Source organism: Miniopterus schreibersii (genome assembly GCF_964146895.1).
Source record: "Miniopterus schreibersii genome assembly, chromosome: X".
NCBI lineage: Eukaryota > Metazoa > Chordata > Mammalia > Chiroptera > Miniopteridae > Miniopterus > Miniopterus schreibersii.
The window spans coordinates 72,113,941-72,136,110 of NC_138104.1; the positions used below are offsets into that span (position 1 = coordinate 72,113,941).

The following is a 22,170-nucleotide window of genomic DNA, read 5'->3' on the forward strand; positions in this document are numbered from 1 at the left end:
AGACCTGGCACACAATGGATGCTGTTATTAACAGCATTTCTCAAAAATTAATTGCATATAGAATACTTGAACACATTCCTTTGGGATAATGTCATAGGACATCCATTTCTGGAACTATATTAAATAATTTAATCCACACCTACTCCAAGGGTTAATGGGGCAGTAAGTAGACCAGTACTATCTGGTAGAACTTTCCTGCAGTAGCCACTATTTCAGTAGCCTGCACTTGAAATGTGGCTAGTGCAACTGAGGAACCAATTTTTTATTGTATTCATCTTATTTAATTTAAATTCAAGTGCCATTCAGTGTAGGACTAGAGGTTGTTTTCAGATGTCACTCAGTATTACTCTAGCCAGTGGGCCAGTCTACTTGGTCTAATGGCCTGTGTATTTGGTCTGGGGGAAATCTAAATGAATGTAAAATCTCAAAGGCTTTCTGACTCTCTCCTCTCTGTGCCCTGTAGGCTCGGAAGTAAACTCACAGGGGGAGAAGGAAGAGAGGCCACCTGAGTTACCCCTGCTCAGTGAGCAGCTGAGCTTGGATGAGCTGTGGGACATGCTGGGAGAGTGTCTAAAGGAACTGGAGGAATCTCATGATCAGCATGCGGTGCTAGGTGAGTTACGGCCTAAGGGCCCAGGTCCCAACCCACTAACCTGCTCTGGGGCCCATTCAGCCCGCTTAATTTTCTTCCTTCTAGGTCTCCCCTCTTTCTCAGTGTCTCTGTAACGAGGTTTCAAAGGAGAGGGTTTTAGGGGTTTTTTTCTCTGACTTCAGTGTCAGGGGCAAAAATATTTTCCTCCTCTCTTTTTATGGCTGGTATCTTTTACTTTTTAGACCAGGAGACTCTATACAACTGGTTACCTATCCCATTTTTCTTTGGCTTCAAGGAAGCTCTGACGTGCTCTTTGGCCTCATTTGTCTATGCTACCATTATATTTCTCCTGCAAGTTTTCCTTATTTATTCTTCTGTATTGTATTTTTGTAACTTGATTATCAAGGAGAAGAGATTTCTGTGTTGAAGTTTGTAAAATGTCGCCTCTTTCATTGCTACCCCCAGTGCTCCAGCCTGCCGTCGAGGCCTTCTTTCTGGTCCATGCCACAGAGCGGGAGAGCAAGCCTCCTGTCCGAGACACCCGTGAGAGCCAGCTGGCACACATCAAGGACGAGCCTCCACCACTCTCCCCGGCCCCCTTAACCCCAGCCACTCCTTCTTCCCTTGACCCATTCTTCTCCCGGGAGCCCTCGTCTATGCATATCTCCTCAAGCCTGCCCCCCGACACGCAGAAGTTCCTTCGCTTCGCAGGTACAGGGAACTCTTAGGCCCCCAAATGTAGAGGGCTTCCTTTTTTACAAGGTCATTTCATACATTTTATCCTTAGGTGGGTGGGTGGGTGGGTGGATGTTGGTTGAAAAGTGAGGCTAGTGAGGTGTGGACTGTGGTAGCACTTGTTTGTCACAGTACCTTCTTCCCTAAAACAAGGAAGAAAGACTTACTGGCTACATAGCTGTCATCCAGTCTATGGGACCCATGATGTGCTAATTCCTGCTGTCCTTTCTCCCCTCAGAGACTCATCGCACTGTGTTAAATCAGATCCTACGGCAGTCCACCACCCACCTCGCTGATGGGCCCTTTGCTGTCCTGGTAGACTACATTCGTGTCCTTGACTTCGATGTCAAGCGCAAGTATGTGCCCTGGATGTTGGTGGGAATGAGAACTCTCCAAGTAGTTTCTCCCCTCCCAGAAAGGAGCCAAAGTTCCTCCAGGGGCAGTGTTTCCAGAAAAAGAAGTTTCCCTTGGTGGCACCCCTTGGAATGGTGCCAGGAGGGAGGGAATTCCGAGACAAATCTCTGCCACTGACTGTCATTGTGCCTAAATACTTGCTGGCCTTCTCCACCCCAGTCTCCGTTCTTTATCAGAGAAATGGGAACTGTAACTGTAGTACACACAGCGGGGCTCGGGGCTTCCAGAACACACTCATCTTCCCTGCTCTTCCTTTCTGTGCACCTACACATGCTTACCTGCTTGTTGCAAAAATTCCATGCCACAATCTCTGGGCCCTTACTTGGTGGAGATGGGAAAAAATGAGAGTTGGTAGTAAATGGCCTATCTCTCCCAGCTACTGGGCATTTCCCCAGGGGTATAGGTAGGGACAGGGATCAGAGTGGTTGGAAGATGGGGAAAGCATCATTGTGAGTCTTCATTCTAATCAGGAAAACAGAAGTTTGCTCTGCTACCCCCAATCCTGTTTTCCTTCCTTTCCTCCCTCCCAAGGTATTTCCGCCAAGAGCTGGAGCGTTTGGACGAAGGGCTCCGAAAAGAAGACATGGCTGTGCATGTCCGCCGTGACCATGTGTTTGAAGACTCTTATCGTGAGCTGCATCGGAAATCCCCTGAAGAAATGAAGAATCGATTGTAAGAGTCCAGAGCAGAGAACAAACAAGATGGGAGGGTGGGCCCCTTTCTCTGCCACAGTGAAGGTTTACTCAGGCCCCAGATGTGCAGAGGAACTTAGGGATGTGCTGCCCTCCCCACTAGGAATTCCTGATTGGAATCTACCTGATGTCATCGCACTGAGCTGCCTCCCATCTTCTTGGCCTGGTCTCATAAGACTGGTCTTCTGCAGGCCCTTGGGCTGAGCTACCCAACAATTCTCAGTCAGGAGTCTTTGGCGTTTACAAAGAGAGACCTGATGGCTTTGTAGAGAGCTTTTTTCCATTGTTACACTAGGAATGGGCAGCCTACTGAGCAAATGGTGCCTTGGGTTGGGGGAGATACTGCTCATTGATGATTCTGAAGCCACCTAGACAAGTTTGGCAGTTTGTAATACCAGATGTCATGGGAGCGATGAGACAATAGACCTATTAGTAGATGCTCCTAAACTGAGGAACTTGATTCCTCCCCTCCCTCGTGGCATGGGCTTACTATCCCTGTAATCAAACAAGAAGTCAGAAAGGCTTCTAAGGCAGACTAGGCCCTGCTCCTCCACTACCAAATCCTTATTCACCTCAGACTCTAGGTTCAGGACTCCGATTCCACTTGACCTTTCCCTGCTTAAATGAGGCCTCATTTAGGCCTCTATACCATTCCTATTGGTGTTTTTTAGAGTATTGGTCAGCCTTTACTGGTACTTCAGCATATCTATCAGTGATATCCTTTTTCATCCCAGAGCCCTCCTCCGGGCTCTCCTGGTACTCTGCATTCACGTCTGTCCTGTAACCTTGCACTCCCCAGCCACCATGTCAGTCACTCCCTCCCTCGGCCATACTGTGTGAGTGAGTGGCTTTGTCCTGGGCTTTCTGCACATGTCTGTTTCTGTTCTTATGCAGGTACATAGTGTTTGAAGGAGAAGAAGGGCAGGATGCTGGAGGGCTTCTGCGGGAATGGTACATGATCATCTCTCGGGAGATGTTTAACCCTATGTATGCCTTGTTCCGTACCTCACCTGGTGACCGGGTCACCTACACCATCAATCCATCTTCCCACTGCAACCCCAACCACCTCAGTTATTTCAAGTTTGTTGGACGCATTGTGGCCAAAGCTGTATATGACAACCGCCTCCTGGAGTGCTACTTTACTCGGTCCTTCTACAAACACATCTTGGGCAAGTCTGTCAGGTGAGGATGTGGCACAGTCCTGGGAATCAGGTCCTTTTCTTGTGTCCCACTCCATGCTGCCTCTCCTGCACCCCAACCCATGACCCTGTCTAACTGTGTTTTTCTAGATATACGGATATGGAAAGTGAAGATTACCACTTCTATCAGGGCCTGGTTTATCTGCTGGAAAATGATGTCTCCACTCTAGGCTATGACCTCACCTTCAGCACTGAGGTAGGTCAGGAAATCCTGACTGCAGCACACCCCAGCTAGTCTAGGAAACCCATTCCGGGATCGCCCTTGAATTGGTATTGGGTGACCTCATGATTTTAAGGAAGTATCTTGACTTCTTAAAGTCCCATGCCCCATCTCGCATCTGGCAGAGAGCAGTGGGTGTTGGTATAAGACATCACAAACAGAAAAACCAGAATTTGTAAACTAATCAAGGCTGTTTCCTGGTTTCCCCCTTTATAGAAAACACTGCTGCAGTGTAGTATTCATTGTAGAAAAATTATACAAATGAAAACAGATTTTTTAAGGTTACTCTTCCACCAAATTGTTTTCTATAGTGTTTTGTTGTGTTACATGTATTAGCCGTGCCTTTTTTTCTCCTTTTACCCTTGGCCTTTCCCTTTTAGGGAATTATGAGAAAAGTCACTGTTTTTTATGACTTTGCATTATCTCTCTGCCCAGGATATGGCAAAGAATTTAGGGTGTGTTCCCAGGTATATGTAAATCCCATCCTAGACCGAGCCTGATACATATGGTTGGTGTTTTGGGTGTTCTAGGTCCAAGAGTTTGGAGTCTGTGAAGTTCGTGACCTCAAACCCAATGGGGCCAACATCTTGGTGACAGAGGAGAATAAGAAGGAGTATGTTCACCTAGTGTGCCAGATGAGAATGACAGGTAGGGGACGCCCCTTATACCCCTTGTTGCTCAGTATGGGAAGTGGCCAGGTTTCATTTCATTTCAAACTTCATTTCCTCTTTTCCCCTATGCCAGCCACAAATGCCTTGCACAAAAAGGGAATCCAAAAGCTTAACCAAAACTATTTCCTTTCATCTACCCTCATGGGGACCCAGAAACAGTGGCAGGTGAGGCAGGCAGACCAATAAGCATCCTAGTAGCAACAGGAGGCAGATTGGGGGGATCTCTGACCTTCTGATAGGTTGTGTGGGTTCCAATGCCACATGGCTTGTTGATTCTCTCTCCAGGAGCCATCCGCAAACAGCTGGCGGCTTTCTTAGAAGGCTTCTATGAGATCATTCCAAAGCGCCTCATTTCCATCTTCACTGAGCAGGAGTTAGAGCTGCTCATATCAGGACTGCCTACAATTGACATTGATGATTTGAAATCCAACACTGAATACCACAAGTACCAGTCCAACTCTATTCAGGTGAGCTGCTGCTGGCATTCCCCCCGCTCCCCTTCATCCCTAAGCAGTACTAGTTTGTATGACACCAAGTAAACCAGCACTCTTAAGGGAAAGGCATTATGGATGACCACTTACCTATATGTAACTCTTCATTCTTCTGGATTGTGTTTTCAAGTTATGCTCTTGCTCATCCTATGAATGAACTGAAGCCCATCTCACAGAAGAGACTTGCCTAGATTCCAGGTCCCACCCCCACCCCTTTTTCTGGGAGCTATCTAAAGCTGGCTTCTTGTGTCCCTTCCTGCAGATCCAGTGGTTCTGGAGAGCATTGCGTTCTTTTGACCAAGCCGACCGTGCCAAGTTCCTCCAGTTTGTCACGGGTACTTCTAAGGTACCCCTGCAAGGCTTTGCTGCCCTCGAAGGCATGAATGGCATTCAGAAGTTTCAGATCCATCGAGATGACAGGTCCACAGATCGCCTGCCTTCAGCTCACACATGGTAAGAGGAAGAGTTCAGCATTCAGATTGAGCTTGTATATATGCCAGTTTTAGGTCCCTATCCAAGTTCAGGAACTTAAATCTGGCTCTGGCTACTTGGTGGTTTTTTGGAGAGGCTGATGTCTGAGATGAGAAGCTGGCCCAGACTTAATGGAGCTGTGGGGGAAACATTGTAGATGACCACCACCACATGAGACCACAGTGTGTTCCAGTGCTCAGTGTGGCTGGAGCAAGGAATTAGAGTTGCAAGGAGCACAAAGCTGAAGACTTCAGCAGGGGGGTCAGATGATCGATGGCCTCCTTTGAAGCTTGCACTTTAGCCCATAGATGAGGCCATGGTGTTTAAGAAGTGACAGGGTCAGGTTTATGTTTTAGGTGCCCGATGGCCAGTAATGGGGCCAGATTAGAGGAGGGCAGACCAGGCTAGGTCAAGATTGGGAGTTCACAAGAAGTGAGGAGTAGGTTCCCTCAGGGAGAGGTCAGGTGGCTGTCAAGGGAACATAGGGACTTAGTTATCATCTGTCATTATGAACTGATCTTTCTTCTTTTCCTAGTTTTAATCAGCTGGACCTGCCTGCCTATGAGAGCTTTGAGAAGCTCCGCCACATGCTACTATTGGCCATCCAGGAGTGCTCTGAAGGCTTTGGGCTGGCCTAATTAGCTCCCCACCACCATTGTGGGGTTTTTCTACCATTGTTGGACCTGGGAAGGGAGGGAATGGAAACAAAATGAACCAGAAAGAAAATGTTGATACCAATAAATGAAATCCAACCAACTCACCGTGTGTGTCCCAGCTGCCCCAACCTTCTCCAGCGCATACCTGTTCCTGTTCTCCTGCTCATTCTTTCTCCCCCTCTCCCTTTTTCTCACCTCCTCCCATTCCATGCCGTCCATGATCCCCAGCCCATGTGTTAAAAAGGCAGTAGCCTTTGCAGGGACCTGTTTGTCCCAACTGTTTGAACAGTGTGCTCCTCAGAGTCTGTGTTCAGAAGGATTTGCTGCATTGAGACTTGAAACCTTTGGATAGGGGAAAAAATTATATATATATATATTTTTTTGTTCTGTTTGCATTTCTTAATTTGTGCTTGGAATGTGTTGATGTGCACAGCTAATGATTCAATGCGAGACAAGATTGGCGTCTGTGTTGTGGAGGTTTCAAATAAAGAGCACTCTTCATAACTCATTTTTCACAATGGAGTTTTTTTCAAACTTTAAAAGAAAAAACCCTCGAGCACGTGCTAGACATCTGGAGAAGAGATCCAAATGGACTCTCCAGAAAACCATCTCTGCCACCACCACTGGTGCATCCTCTCAAAGTTGGTTTTCCTCTAGTCAGGAGAGAGAAGCAGCCACCAGGAATTGGGGGGAGTCTGTTTAGAATGGGATCTGCACTTGGGAGTGGTGATGGTGTTAAGAGATTGCAGCCAAGGACAAAGCATCTTGCTCGAGAGGAACCAATAGGTTGTAAGAAATGTTCTTAGAACTCACTCAACCCAACCCACCATTTTATTTGGTGAGTCTTTACAATAATAGTTTATTTCTAACAAATTTCAAATATGACAAGCTCTCCAGAAAAAGTCTTACCATCCTTTTTGTTTTGTTGTCTGCCTGTCTGTCTGCCAGTCTGTTCACAGATTACCCAGTAGTCTCCTGTGGTTGTTACTCCATCCAACCCTTAAAGCTAATCTAAAGGACTTTGGTTCCAGCCTCCAAAGAAAAAAAAATAAAAGTTTAGTTAGAAAAATAACCCCAAGTGGTGGTTTCTTTGTGTGGTCTTTCTCATTCTCTAAGGCTCTACTTAAAAGATTTTCCCCTTGACCATGTCCCAAAGTATGGATTTAGGAAAGCAGTGGTGTGTCTTTAACCTAATCCTTTGGTCCTGATGCAAATGGCTGCTGGACATTTTCTCCTTTTTTTCAAAATTCAACCTTGTCTGTCTGGCCCTGCTGATGACTGAGAAGACAGGTGACTCAACCCTGTCCCTGATACTGAGCTTCCAGTCAAGAGGAGGAGAAAACTGATTCTTTGAAAAATCAAAGAATAAAGTTTTCACATTTAAATTTGAAACGGGTGCAAGGGTTGAGAGTTGGATGTAGAAGCTGGGCACACAGGTGGAATAACCCTGAAGGAAATAAAAGTGAATCTAATTCAATGGCATACTACAAAACCCTAACAGGCAAAAGTAGATTTGCCTTTGGGATGTGCATATGATGTGGTAGTAATCACCTGAATGTGAAATGAGGAAAATCCTGTCAAACATTTGCTAATGCTCAATAACTATTCCTGGTAACTTAAAGACACTTCCTTGATGAGGTAGTCTCAGACCACAGCCAACATCACACTGGAAGCATAGGTGGCTAGCCCATTAGCACTGTTCTGCTCTTAAGCATTAACTAAAGCAGGAAATAAGTATAACTGTTGACTGCTAAACCAAGATAAGTTACTAGAACTTAAAACAGTCCAGCAAGAGGCTTGGTTATAATGAACAAAATACTCATGTAAACATTTATTGTCCAATGAGTATGAATAAATTGTAATAAATTCATACATTGGAATCTATACATTAAAATATCCATTCCATGTATCAATATGCACAATAGTGGTAAGCAAGAAGTATGAGGCATGTTTAAAAGTTACAAACAATACTACATACTTATGTACCTTTAAAAGCTACAAACTACTACATATTTACATATGAGCATGAAAACCACATCCATATGCACAAAGTATGAAAACGCATGCATGGGTATAACTAGTGCACTACGTTCAGGATGAGCTAGGGGGGCCATATGGGGATTCAGCTGGGAAGAGTGCTTCGTCTACATTGGTTAAGTTTTATTAAGCTGGGTGGTGCTGGGTATATGGCTGTTCCCTGTAATACTACATGCTATAATACTTTATAACTTTTATACCTCTGAAATAGTTCATAATAAGTTTGATAAACAATTCGTTAAGTTTCACAATGCATTTGAGGTAGGTAGCGGGGAGTCAATAACAGGCAGGCCTAATTTTACATGAAGGCCAGCAACAGCTTGTGTGATAAGATGAAACATGTCTCTGTCCCAATAATTTCCTCCACTGATCTGTCTGCATTGATTACCACAGGTTATCTCATTAAATTAGTCCCCTTCTCTTATAATTAGGGTGCCCATATAATTTATCACCCAAAGTAATGGTGCTATTAATAATTATGCTGGGGCTGGCATGGCTCAGTGGTTGAGCATGAACCCATGATCCGAAGTATATTCCCGGTCAGGGCACATGCCGGGGTTTCGGGCTCAATCCCCAGTAGGCGGCGTGCAGGAGGCAGCCGATCAATGACTCTCACCATTGATGTTTCTCTCTCTCCCTCTCCCTCCCTCTCTCTGAAATCAATAAAAAAAAAACAAGTTAAAAATAATTATTATGCTGGGCCATAAATGCAAACAAACCAGGTAAACTGATGTATGGCTCTATGCTTATGATGCTTATCTGTCTTGGCTGGGGAAACAATTATTACCCATCAGAAAGAATTTGAGCACTTACCATGTGCTGAAAACACTGAGAAGTCTGCTTTCCAAAAAGTCACTGAAGGGAAGAAGGCAGATGTTAGGCAAGTGCAAGGAGGCAATGCGTACACAAAGAGACTTAATAGGCAGGAGTAGCAAGATTAAACACCTCAAATACAAGCACTAACCAGTTAAAAAAATACGGATTCCCATTACCACACTAAGAAAATACTTAAGAATAACCTTAAGCCCTAGCGGGCTTGGCTCAGTGATTAGAGCTTCGGCCCACGGACTGAAAGGATAAGAAAGCTGTGGGACATTTACACCATGGAATACTACACAGCTGTAAAGAAGAAGAATCTCTTACCCTTTGGGACACTATGGATGGACCTGGAGAATATTATGATAAGTGAAATAAACCAGGCAGAGAAAGACAAACATCACATGATCTCACTTATATGTGAGATCTAAAGAACAAAATAAACTGATGAAGCCCAGCCGGGTGTGGCTCAGTGGTTGAGCATCGACCTAGGATCCAGGCGATCGGGGTTCGATTCCTGGTCAGGGCACATGCCCGGGGTTGCGGGCTCGATCCCCAGTCGGAGGCGTGCAGGAGGCAGCCAATAAATGACTCTCTCATCATTGATGTTTCTATCTCTCCCTTTCCTTTCCTCTCTCTGAAATCAATAAAGATATATTTTAAATAAATAAATAAATAAATAAATAAAATAAAATAAACTGATGAATAAAATAGGTCTAGAGACATGGAAGCATGGAACAGACTGACGAATCTGAAAGGGAATGGGGGAGGGGGGACGGGAAGAGATTAACCAAAGAACTTACATGCATACATGTATAACCCATGGACACAGACAATAGTGCAGTAGGCCTAGGGGCGGTGAGGTGGAGGGGGGAAAAGGGGGACATACGTAACACTTTGAACAACATATATATATAAATCACTAAGAGACAAACTCCCCAATAGAAAAACATACAAGGGGAAAAAAAGGCAATTCACAAAACAAGAAATATAAATGAGCAATAAGCATATAAAATTCTTACCTTCGGGATAATTATTACCTATATAATAAATAAAGATCCATTCCATGAAATCTCAATGAAAACCATTTACCAAATTGAAATATATAGGTGTGTGTGTTAACACAGGTGGGAGAGAATGTGAAGAAACAGGTACTCTTATACACTGATGAGAAATTGACACCACCTTTCTCGTGTAATTTTGTAGTAGCTACTGACAAAGAGAAAAGTACTCCTGACTTCCAGGAGCTGGCCTGACATTCACAGTTAGACCTTGGTGGCCTGTCGAACATAAATATTTCACAGAACTTAAAAATCAGACAAGGTAACTCCGTGATGGACAGATTAAGACAATTAAAATGACTCCATAATAATGTCTGAACACAGACAAAACAAACATTGTCCAAACCACAAAAATTAACCAAACATCCCCTATCCTGATTTATTAATCATACTTGAGGGACTGCTACTTTTTTTTACCAATTGCAGCTTTAGCATCTCTCTAACCTGTCCTCTCTATACAGAAGATGAGTATTAGCATATTCAATCATAAAATTACCCCCACTTCTAGATAGTATTCAATCTAGAGCAAAACCTCACTTCCTTAACCTGTTCCCAAATCACCTAACACATGCCCAGATCTACTGGCAGTTCCCCATGCCGTGCTCAGAGCAGGTTCATGTTCCCGGCCTTTGTCTGCAGGGGCAGACACTACCAAGAACCTTCAAACATACATAGTAAGATGCCAAATGGTATGTATCCTCTACTTCTGTTCATGCTTTCTAATATTCACAAATTCAGGAAATCTGTCAGTCCAAACTTTAAAAAAAATAATAATTTCACTCATTTCAGAGAGAGGAAGGGAGGAGGGAGAGAAACAGAAACATCAATGAGAGAGTCATTGATTGTCTGCCTCCTGCATGCCCCCTATTGGGAAATGAGCCCTCAACCCCGACATGAGCCCTGACCGGGAATCGAACCGTGATCTCCTGGTTCATAGGTCGATGCTCAACTGCTGAGCCATGCCAGCCAGGCTGGCAGCCCAAACTTTTTGGCTTTCAGACACAACATTGTGTGTGCCAATGTGAATGGTTTGAGGTGGACATCTCTAAGTCCCGTGGTCCCCACCACTCCTTTTTTTTTGAGGACCTTCCTCTTCTATTGATTTTTTTTTTTTTTTTTTTTTAGAGAGAGGAAGAAACAGAGAGTGAGAAACATCAATGTGAGAGAGAAACATGGATTGGTTGCCTCCCGCACTCGCCCTGACGGAGGATCAAACCCAAAACCTGGGTGTGTGCCCTGACTGGGAATCAAACCCACCACCTTTTGGTGTATAGGACGACACTCCAACCAACTGAGCACACTGGCTAAGGCACCACTACTCCTTTTTATTGCTTATACCCTCTTGCTCTGTTCACTCATTCATTCAACAAGCATTTATTGAGCACCTACTGTGTGCCAGGCATAAATTCCTACCATCATGAAGCTGACGTTCTAATGGGGAAGGCAAACAATAAACAAATATATCAGAGAATAAATGATATTTTCTCTGAAGAAAAATAAAGCACAGTAAAAGGATAGAGAGTTGAGGGGGGAGCCTTTTTTAGCTGGGGTGGTGGAGGAAGGCCTCTCTCAGGGGGTGACAGTTGAGCTTGGAAGACATGCTTGGAAGAAGTGAGGGTATAAGCCACTGGGGGAATCTCACGGAAGAGTGTTCCAGGCAGAGGGAACAGCCAGTGTAAAGGCTCCCATCCACATGACATCAAGAAGGAAGACCAGGCCCGGCCGAGGCGGCTCAGCAGTTGAGAGTCCACCTAGGATCCAGAAGATCGTAGGCCGGGGCACATGCGGGGGTTTCCGGCTCGATCCCCAGCAGGGGGCCTGCAGGAGGCAGATGATCAATGACTCGCTCATCATTGATGTTTCTATCTCTCTCTCTCCCTCCCCTTCCTCTCTCTGAAATCAATAAAAATATTTTTTAAAAAAAGGAAGACCAGTGGAGCTCCAGGGAGGTGAGTGATGAGAAGTATCATAGGAGTTGAGGTCAGAAAAGTAGACAGAGGTCAGATTCCTGGCCTTTTTTTTTACTCTGAGCAAGGTGGGAACTACCAAAGGGTTACTGCGCAGAGATGTGATCTGAAATCTCAGCTTCTCACAGAGAGTGCGTGGGAGGGGCCCGCATGAAGGCCCGAAAGCCTGAGGAGGTTGCTGCTCCCTTCTTCCAGGTGGGACACCAGTTGCCTGCCAGGACTTCAGAAAGAGTCCTTCATAGGCTTATATATATGCCCGAGCCATACAAGGCACTGTGAAAGGGATAGGGGTCTGGGGGCCTGAGGTGAACCAGAGTCTCACCCTTCACGCTTGAGGTTTTTGTCTGGAGGAGGAGGAGGAGGATGATTTCGTTTCCTGTTTTTCACCGTTGGCATGTATTTCTGCAATTAAAAATAAATAGCCTAGTTTCAGAGAGCACCCCTTGCCCCCCTCCCCTCCTAGACACAATCCGTTGGAATCAGAGGCATCCCGCGCAGCCCCCCGCGCCCGGCCGCAGTGCAGCCTCGCTCAACTCGTCCGAGTTTGCCCGAGGCCTCCCTGGTTTTAACGGTGAAAGTCCCGCGTCCTAGGAGAACTGTACCCCTCTGTGAACGGACTGGCTCCTCTGCAGCTGCGAGTGCAGGGACGCGGGGCTTCCCCAGGGCGCAGGGCCTCCAGCCAATGGCAGATCGCGACGTGGCGCCCAGGCGAGCTCTGCCTGGCAACCCCAGCACGGGACGCAGTGCCGCCGCCCAGAGCAGTACCGCCTGAGGCCCGGTCCTGGGACCGCATCTCCCGACCCCGCCTCCTCCTGGAAATCAGCATGTGTGACTCTGTGTTTATGTAATTTGGGGGAGGGGGCATTATTACTGTGTCGGGGAGGCGGTGAATACATCTAACTGCACGTGATTGTATGACTGGGTGTGACTGTGTACTGATTATGTGTAACCGAATGGGCTTGTGGGGGCAGTTACTGTGTCTGTGGTTTCAAGAGTGAGTGGGTGTTTGTGTTACTGTGTGACCATGCGTGGCCCGGATCTGGTGCCTTGAGTTATGGTGACTGTGTGAATGTCAGCAGTCAATACCTGATGGGAAAGATTGGCCATCACTGAGAGTCTGTGTTTCTAGGACAAGGGGTGTGTGTGTGTGTGTGTGTGTGTGTGTGTGACTGTGTGAGCACATGCCCTCATGGAATTGTGTTTGGAACTGGCTTTATTGCCGCCAAAAAGTGTCTCTGTATGTCCCTGCATGTTTCTAGGCTCCTGTGTGAGTTTTGGGTAGTAGTGAGGCCCATAGGTTCTGGAGTCAGCCAGACTGGTCTGGGTGCAATTCCTGCCTCTGCCACTTACTGGACAGGTAACCTTGGACTCTTTCTCAGTTTTCTCATCTGCAACACACAAATCCTAATCATTTCTACCTGCTGGAGCATAAAATGAAGCCATGCTTATCTGGTGCTCAGCATAGTGCCTGGCTTGCAGGACACACTGGGTAAACATCAGCTCATATTAACACATGGCCGTATCTGAGTATGCACCTGTGATTCTATCTGCACTTCAGAGATCATGCACCTGAGTGTGGCTCTCCTGGATTTCATCAGTTCAAGAAACAATTTGGCACCTACTAGACACCAGGCACTGCAGTAGACACTGCATAAGCTGTTATGGAAGAAAAAAACCCAAAAAAAACACAGCCTCTGCCTTCAATCAACTGCCACCTTTAGAATCTGACCACACTGACCACCTTTAACACTACAGATATATATACCTGATGATGGGCAAAATGGCATGGGCACAAAAGCATTGCAGGAAAGGGTTGGAGATGATTTTAAATCAATGGGTGACTACTTACACACCTATTATAGTCCATCCTCATTATGGGCTTTCTGCCTCTTGCTGTCAGTAATCCCTCACTCTTCCTCCATTTTTTGACTCTCTTTTCCATTCCATTCATCTGTCTTGATGCCAATACCATGCTGTTCAGATTACTGTAGTTTTATAATAAGCCTTGAAATCAGGTAGTGTTAGGCCCTTCAACTTTGTTCTTTAATTACAACATTGTTTTGGCTATTCTAGGTCCTTTGAATGCCAATTTTACCCCTACCCCAAAAGCCTCCTGGCATTTTAATTGGGATTTTATTGCATCTATAGATTAATTTGAGGAGAACTGACAGCAACAATATTAAGTATTCTAATCCATGAACATGGTATATCTCTCCATTTATGCAGATCTTCAATTTCTCTCAACAATACTTAGTGCTTTTTAGTGTAAAGGACTTGGAGGTCTGTTTTGTTCTGGTGTCAGCCTATCAATAACCAATGTTGTGGCCAGACCAGACCGTATGGTTCTTATTATGATTGCAAGATGCCCTTCAGCAATAACAATCAGAAAACTTTTAAAAGATCCAGGTTTATTACTTACAAGACCTGGAAATGACATAGCACACCTGGGGCCACACAGAGACATCACAGAGAGAGGAGGCTGAGGGAGGTGGGGTGGGGCGGGAGGAAGGGAGAAAGAGATAGAGAACAGTTCTGATGTTCTGCTTTTTTTTTAATCCTCACCCAAGGATAAGAGGATATTTTTTCCATTGCTTTTCAGAGAGAGTAGAAGGGAGAGAGAGAGAAACATTGATGTGAGAGAGACACATCGATTGTCTCCCACACATGCCCTGACCAGAGCCAAGGCTATAGTAATCAAAACAGCATGGTACTGGCGTAAAAACAAACACACAGATCAATGGAAAAGAATAGAGAGCCCAGAAATAAACCCATGCCTATATGGTCAATTAACATTAGACAAAGAAAGCAAGAACATACAGTGAGGTAAAGACAGTCTATTTGATAAATGATGTTGGGAAAATTGGACAGATACATGCAAAAAATGAAACTAGACCACCTTCTTACACCATATACAAGAACAAACATAAATGGATTAAAGACTTAAACGTAATACCTGGCCCGGCCAGTGTTGCTCAGTGGTTGAGTGCCAACTCATGAACCAAGAGGTCACCAGTTTAATTTTCAGTCAGAGCACATGCCTGGGTTGCAGGCTCGATCCCAGGGGGTGGGGAAGTGGGCCTGCAGGAGGCAGCCGATCGATGCTTCTCTCTCATCGATGTTTCTCTCTTTCCCTCTCCCTTCTTCTTTCTCTAAAATCAATAAAAACATATTTTTAAAAATAAATTAATAAATGTAAGACCTGAAATCATAAAACTCCTACAAGAAAATATTGGCAATAAGATCTCAAACATTTCTCATAGTAATATATATTTTTTGACATATCTTCTCAGGAAGGGAAACTAAAAAATAAACAAATGGCACTATATAAAACTAAAAAGTAGGTTTTTTAAAAATCTTCATCCAAAGATATTTTTTCCATTGCGTTTCAGAGAGAGTGGAAGGGAAAGAGAGAGAGAGAGAAACATCGATGTGAGAGAGACACATCAATTGGTTGTCTCCTGCACTTGCCCCATCCTGGGCCAGGGAGCGAGCCTGCATCGGAGGTATGTGCCCTTGGCCGGAATCAAACATGGGACCCTTCAGTCCTCGGGCCGATGTTCTAACCCCTGAGCCAAACTGGCTAGGGCCAAAACTAAAAAGTTTTTGCACAGCAAGAGAAACCATCAATAAAATGAAAAGACAACTACTGAATGGAAGAAGATATTCACCAATGAGACATCTAATAAGGGGTTAATATCCAAAATTTATGAAGAATTTATACAACTCAACACAAGCAAAACAAACAACCCGGTTAAAAAGTGGGCAGAAGACCTGAATAGACATTTCTCCAAAGAAGACATACAGATGACCAATAGACATAGGAAAACTTGCTCAACATCACTAATCATCAGAGAAATGCAAATTAAAACAATGAGATCACCTCACACCTGTCAGAATGGCTGTCATTAATAAATCAGCAAACCTCAAGTGTTGGCAAGGATGTGGAGAAAAAGGAACCCTCGTACACTGTTGGTGGGAATGCAGATTGGTGCAGCCACTGTGGAAAGTAGTGTGGAGGTTCCTCAAAAAGTTAAAAATGGGCCCTAGCCCATTGTGCTCAGTGGTTAGAGCATCAGTCCTCAGACTAAAGGGTCTTGGGTTCGATTTCAGTTAAGGGCACGTACCTCAGTTGCAGGCTTGATCCCCCTGGCCCTGGTCGGGGTGCATGCAGGAGGCAACCAATCGATGTGTCTCTCTCACGTCAATGTCTCTCTCTCTTTCTCTTCCACTCTTTCTGAAAGGCAATGGAAAAAATACCCTTGGGTGAGGATTAAAAAAAATCAAAATGGAATTGCCTCATGACCCAGCATTTCACTTCTGGGAATATATCCAAAGAAAACTGAAACACTAATTCAAAAGAATATACGTACCCCCATGTTCATTGCAGCGCTATTTACAATAGCCAAGATATGGAAGCAACCCAAGTGCCCATCAATAGATGAGTGGATAGAAAACCTGTGGTCCATGTACACAATGGAATACTACTCAGCCATAAAAAAATAAAGAAATCTTATCATTTGCGACGGCATGGATGGACCTAGAGGGTGTTTATTATGCTCAGTGAAATAAGTCAGAGAAATACAAATACCATATGATTTCACTTATATGTGGTTTCTAAAGGACAAAATAAACAAAATAGAAACAGACTCATAGATACAGAGAACAGACTGACAGTTGACAGAGGGGAGGGGATTAGGAAGCTGAGTGAAAAAGATGAAGGGATTAAGAAATACAAATTGGTAGTTACAGAATAGTCATGGAGATGTAAAGTACAGCATAGAGAATATAGTCAGTAATATTCTAATAACTATATATGGTGTTAGGTGGGTACTTGAAGTATCGGGGGAGCCACTCTGTAAAGTATATGATTGTTTAACCACTATGCATCTGAAACTAATACAGAATAATGCTGAATGTAGACTGCAATTGAAAGAAACATTTTTAAAAAAGAAATACAATTGATTTTTTCTATTAAACATGTATCCTACATGTATCCTAGCTAACCTCATTCAAAATAGTAGATTTTTGTAGATTCCATAGGATTTTCTACATAGACAATCATATTTTGTGCAAGTCAAAACCTTTTTACTTCTTCTGTTCCAGTCACTTTGCCTTTTATTTCTTTTCTTGCCCTGTTGCCCTGGCTAGACCCCCCATCCAGTGCAGTGTTAAACAGAAATGGTGGGAGTTGACATCCTTGCCCTTTTCTTGATCTTAGGGTGAAAAGACAGTCTTTTTTCCCCCCATTGCTTTTCAGAGTGGAATGGAGGAAGAGAGAGAGAAACATCGATGTGAGAGAGACAGATCGATTGGTCGCCAACCTCACATGCTCCAACCGGGACCGGAGATCAAGCCTGCAACTGAGGTACATGCCCTTGGCTGGAACTGAACCCAGGACCCTTCAGGCCACAGGCAGACACTCTAACCACTGAGCAGAACCGGCTAGGGCAAGACGTTGTCTTTAAGAATGAAATAAGCTGTACTTTTATGTAGATACCCCTTATCAGATTGAGGAAGCACCGAAATGTTTAATTTTCTAAGAGATGATTTTTTAAATTTATCTTTATTGTTGAAAGTATTATAGATGTCCCCTTTTCTCCCCCATTTATTCCCCTCCACCCCAATCCACCCCACCCCCAGGCTATCCCCATACAAATGTCTGTGTCCATAGGTTATGCATATAAGCATATAGATTCTTTGATTAATCTCTCCCCACTCACTCCCCAACCCGCGCCTTCCCTCTGAGGTCCCTCAGTCTGTTCTATGCTTCTATGTTTCTGGATCTATTTCATTCATCAGTTTATTTTGTTTATTATATTCCACATATGAGTGAGATCATGTAGTACTTGTCTTTCTCTTACTGGCTTATTTCACTTAGCATAATACTCTACAGGTCCATCCATGCTGTCCCAAAGGGTAAGAGATTCTTCTTTTTTACAGCTGTATAGTATTCCACGGTGTAAATGTCCCACAGCTTTTTTATCCATTCATCTACTGATGGACACTTGGGCTGTTTCCAGATCTTAGCTACTGCAAATAAATAGTGCTGCTATGAACATAGGGCTGCATAAGTTCTTTCTGATTGGTGTTTCAGGTTTCTTAGGGTATGTTTCTTGAAGTGGGATCACTGGGTCAAATGGCAGTTCCATTTTTAATTTTTTGAGGAAATTCCACACTGTTTTCCATCGTGGCTGCACCAGTCTGCATTCCCACCAGCAGTGTACTAGGTAGGGTGCCCTTTTCTCCACATCCTTGCCAGCACTTGCCATTTGATGATTTGTTGATGGTAGACATTCTGGCAGGTGTGAGGTGGTACCTCATTGTGGTTTTAATTTGCATCTCTCTGATGATTAGCGAGCGACAATAAGCATTTTTTCATGTCTCTTGGCCATCTGAATGTCCTCTTTAGAGAAGTGCCTATTTAGGTCCTTTGTCCATTTTTAATTGTATTGTTTGTCTTCCTTTTGTTAAGTTGTATGAGTTCCTTATATATTTTGGATATTAACCCTTTATTAGATGTGTCATTGGCAAATGTGTTCTCCCATACAGTGGGATCCCTTTTCATTTTGTTGATGGTTTCTTTTGCTGTGCAGACGCTTTTTATTTTGATGTAGTCCCATTTGTTTATTTTCTCCTTTGATTCTCTTGCCCTAGGAGATGTATTGGCAAGGATATTGCTAAGAGAGATGTCTGAGATTTTGCTGCCTACGTTGTGCTCTAGGATTTTTATGGTTTCCTGGCTTACATTTAAGTTTTATATCCATGGTGAGTTTATTTTTGTGTATGGTGTAAGTTGGTGACCTAGTTTCATTTTTTTGCATGTACTTGTCCAATTTTCCCAACACCATTTATTGAAGAGACTGTCTTTACTCCATTGAATGCTCTTGCCTCCTTTGTCAAATATTAATTGAGTGTAATTGCTTGGTTCAATTTCTGGGTTCTCTGTTCTTTCTACTGATCTATATGCCCGTTCTTGTGCCAGTACCAGGCTGTTTTGATTACAGTGGCTTTGTAGTATAACTTGATATTTGGTATTGTGATCCCTCCAGCTTTGTTCTTCTTTCTCAAGATTGCCATGGCTATTCGGTGTCTTTTTTGGTTCCTTATAAATTTTTGAAGTGTTTGTTCTAGATCTGTGAAATATGCTGTTGGTATTTTAATAGGGACTGCATTGAATTTATAGATCGCTTCAGATAGTATGGACATTTTAATGATGTTGATTCTTCCAATCCATGAACATGGTATATTCTTCCACTTGTTTATATCTTCCTCTTTCCCTTTTTGCAAAGTCCTTTAGTTTTCTGAGTACAGGTCTTTTACCTCCTTGGTTAAATTTATTCCTAAATATCTTAATTTTTTTGTTGCAATCCTAAATGGGATATTTTTTAGTTTCTCTAAAAACTAAAAGTTTAGTACATTATTGGTATATAAAAATGCCATTGATTTCTGGGTGTTTATTTTGTATCCTGCCACTGTGTCGAATTCATTTATTAAATCTAGTAGTTTTTTTTGGTGGAGTTTTAAGAGGTTATTTTTTGTTTCTTTTTCTTTAATCAGAAATGGATATTGGATTGTGTCAATTGCTTTACTGGCATCAATTTAGATGATCATATGGGTTTTCTTTATTAGTTTGATAATATGGTGAATTACAATTATTGCTTTTCAAACGTTAAACCAACCATGTATTCCTGGGAGACATGGTCATAATGTATTGGCCTCACTTGGTCATAATGTATTGTCCTTTTTATATATTGTGTTGGATTTGATTTGCTCAAATTTTATTAAAAATTCATATATCTATGTTTATGAGGGATAGTTGATCTGTAGTTTTCTTGTAATATCTTTGTTTTAAAAAGACTTTTTGAAAATATATTTTTTATTGATTTCTGAGAGAGAGAGAGAGAGAGAAACATCAATGATGAGAGAGAGTCATTGATCAGCTGCCTCCTTCATGCCTCCTGCTGGGGATTGAGCCTGCAAATAGGACATGTGCCCTGACCGGGAATCAAACCTCGATCTCCTGGATCATAGTCGATTCTATTTTTTAAAGAAGTTTTAGGTTCATAATCAAATTGAGCAGAATGTACAGAGATTTTCCTTATGCATCTTGCCTCCACATGTACAGCCTCCTCCATTTTCAATGCCCTGCACCAGAGTGGTACATTTGTTACAACTGATGAACCTACACTGAGACATAATCAACCAAAGTCCATATTCTATGGGTCTGGACAAATGTGTACTGGCATGTATCCACTACAGTATTACAGAGTAGTTTCACTGCCTTAAAAATCCTCTGTGTTCTGCCTATACATCCCTCCCTCCCTTCCCCAAATCCCTGGAACCACTAATATTTTTACTGTCTCCATAGTTTTTTAAATGTTTTTATTGATTTTGGAGAGAGAGGGAGAGGAAGAGAGAGACAGAAACATTGATCCGCTGCCTTCTGCATGCTCCCCGCTGGGGATTGAGCCTGAAACTCAGGCATATGCCCTGACTGGGAATTGAACCCATGACCGCCTGGTGCATGGTCTTAGCTCAACCACTGAGCAACACCAGCTGGGCTGTCTCCATAGTTTTGCCTTTTTGAGAATGTCATAGAGTTGGAATACAGTATGTAGCCTTTTCAGATCAGCTTCTTTTACTTAGTAATATGCACTTAAAGTTCCTCCATGTATTTTCATGGCTTGATGGCTCATTTCTATTTAGCACTGATTAATATTCGATTGTCTGGATATACTACAGTTTATCCATTCACCACTAAAGGACATCTTGGTTGCTTCCAAGTTTGCACAGTTATGAATAAAGCTGCTACAAACATCCATGAGCAGATCTTTGTGTGGACATAGTTTTCAAATTTCTTTGGGTAAATACCAAAGAGTACAGTTGCTGGATGGTGTGTTTAGAGTATGTGTAATTTTGTAAGAAACTCCCAAACAGTCTTCCAAAGTGGTTGTACCATTTTGCATTCCCATCAGAAATGATTGAGAGTTCCTTTGCCACACATCTTAGCCAGCAGTGTCAGTGTTCTAGATTTTGGCCATTCTAATAGCTGTGAAGGGTATCTCATTGTTTTCATTTGCATTTCCCTAGTGATGTAAGATGTGGAATATCTTTTCATATGCTTATTTGCCATCTGTTTATCTTCTTTGGTGACATGTCTAAGATTTTTGGCCCATTTTATTTATTTTTTTAATCTTCGACTATTAAGCTTTAAATATTCTTTGTACATTTTGGATATCAGTCCTTTGTCAGATATGTCTGTTTCAAATATTTTCTCCCAGTTTGTGGCTGGTGCCTTTCACAGGGTAGAAATTTTTAATTTTAATGAAGTCCAGCTTATCAGTTCTTTCTTTTATGGATCGTGCCCATGGTGTTACACCTAAAAAGGCATTGCCAAACACAAGATCACCTAGATTTTCTCCTTTGGTATCTTTTAGGGGTTTTATAGTTTTGCATTTCACATTTGGACGTATAATCCATTCTGAGTTAATTTTTTAATTTAACTTATTGGGGTGACATTGGTTCACAAAACCGAACAGATTTCAACTGTACAATTCAACAAAACAGCATCTGCACACTGCATCCTGTGCCCATTGCCCCAAGGAAAGTCTCTTTCCATCCCATTTTATCCCCCTTGGCTCCCTCCACCTACCCCTACCCCACTTCCACTCTGGCTATCACCACACTGTTGCCTGTGTCTATGTGTTTGTGTGTGTGGCGGGGGGTTGCTTAATCCCTTCACCTTCTTTCTTCAAGCCCCCCCAAACCTCCTCCACTCTGAGATCTGTCAGTCTGTTCCGTGTATCCATGCCTCTGTTTCTATTTTGTTCGTCAGTTTATTTTGTTCATTAGATTCCACATATGAATGAGATCATGTGATATTTGTCTTTCTCTGCCTGGCTTATTTCACTTAACATAATACTCTCCATTTTCATCCATGCAGACCTATAATCCAAAGGGTACAAGAACCTTCTTTTTTACAGCTGCATAGTGTCCCATGGTGTAAATGTCCCACAGCTTTTTTATCCACTCATCTACTGATGGGCACTTGGGCTGTTTCCAGATCTTAGCTATTGTAAATTGCTCTGCTATGAACGTAGGGGTGCATAAGTTCTTTCTGATTGGTGTTTCGGGATTCTTAGGATATA

The 22,170-nt window shown here is 43.2% G+C and overlaps 1 protein-coding gene across 15 annotated transcripts in view; it reads left to right on the forward strand.

Moving 5' to 3' along the window:
• HUWE1 (HECT, UBA and WWE domain containing E3 ubiquitin protein ligase 1) overlaps positions 1–7,217 on the forward strand; it is a 141,528-nt gene extending 134,311 nt beyond the window's left edge. For all 15 annotated transcript variants that reach the window (XM_081125940.1, XM_081125942.1, XM_081125941.1 and 12 more), the window contains 10 exons: positions 464–613; positions 1,058–1,303; positions 1,566–1,683; positions 2,273–2,413; positions 3,328–3,615; positions 3,723–3,828; positions 4,383–4,500; positions 4,809–4,990; positions 5,277–5,467; positions 6,021–7,217. In XM_081125940.1, the coding sequence (XP_080982066.1) occupies positions 464–613; positions 1,058–1,303; positions 1,566–1,683; positions 2,273–2,413; positions 3,328–3,615; positions 3,723–3,828; positions 4,383–4,500; positions 4,809–4,990; positions 5,277–5,467; positions 6,021–6,123 (1,643 nt within the window). In that variant the 3' untranslated portion in view covers positions 6,124–7,217. The remainder of the gene's footprint in view (positions 1–463; positions 614–1,057; positions 1,304–1,565; positions 1,684–2,272; positions 2,414–3,327; positions 3,616–3,722; positions 3,829–4,382; positions 4,501–4,808; positions 4,991–5,276; positions 5,468–6,020) is intronic.
• Positions 7,218–22,170: the final 14,953 nt, after the last annotated feature.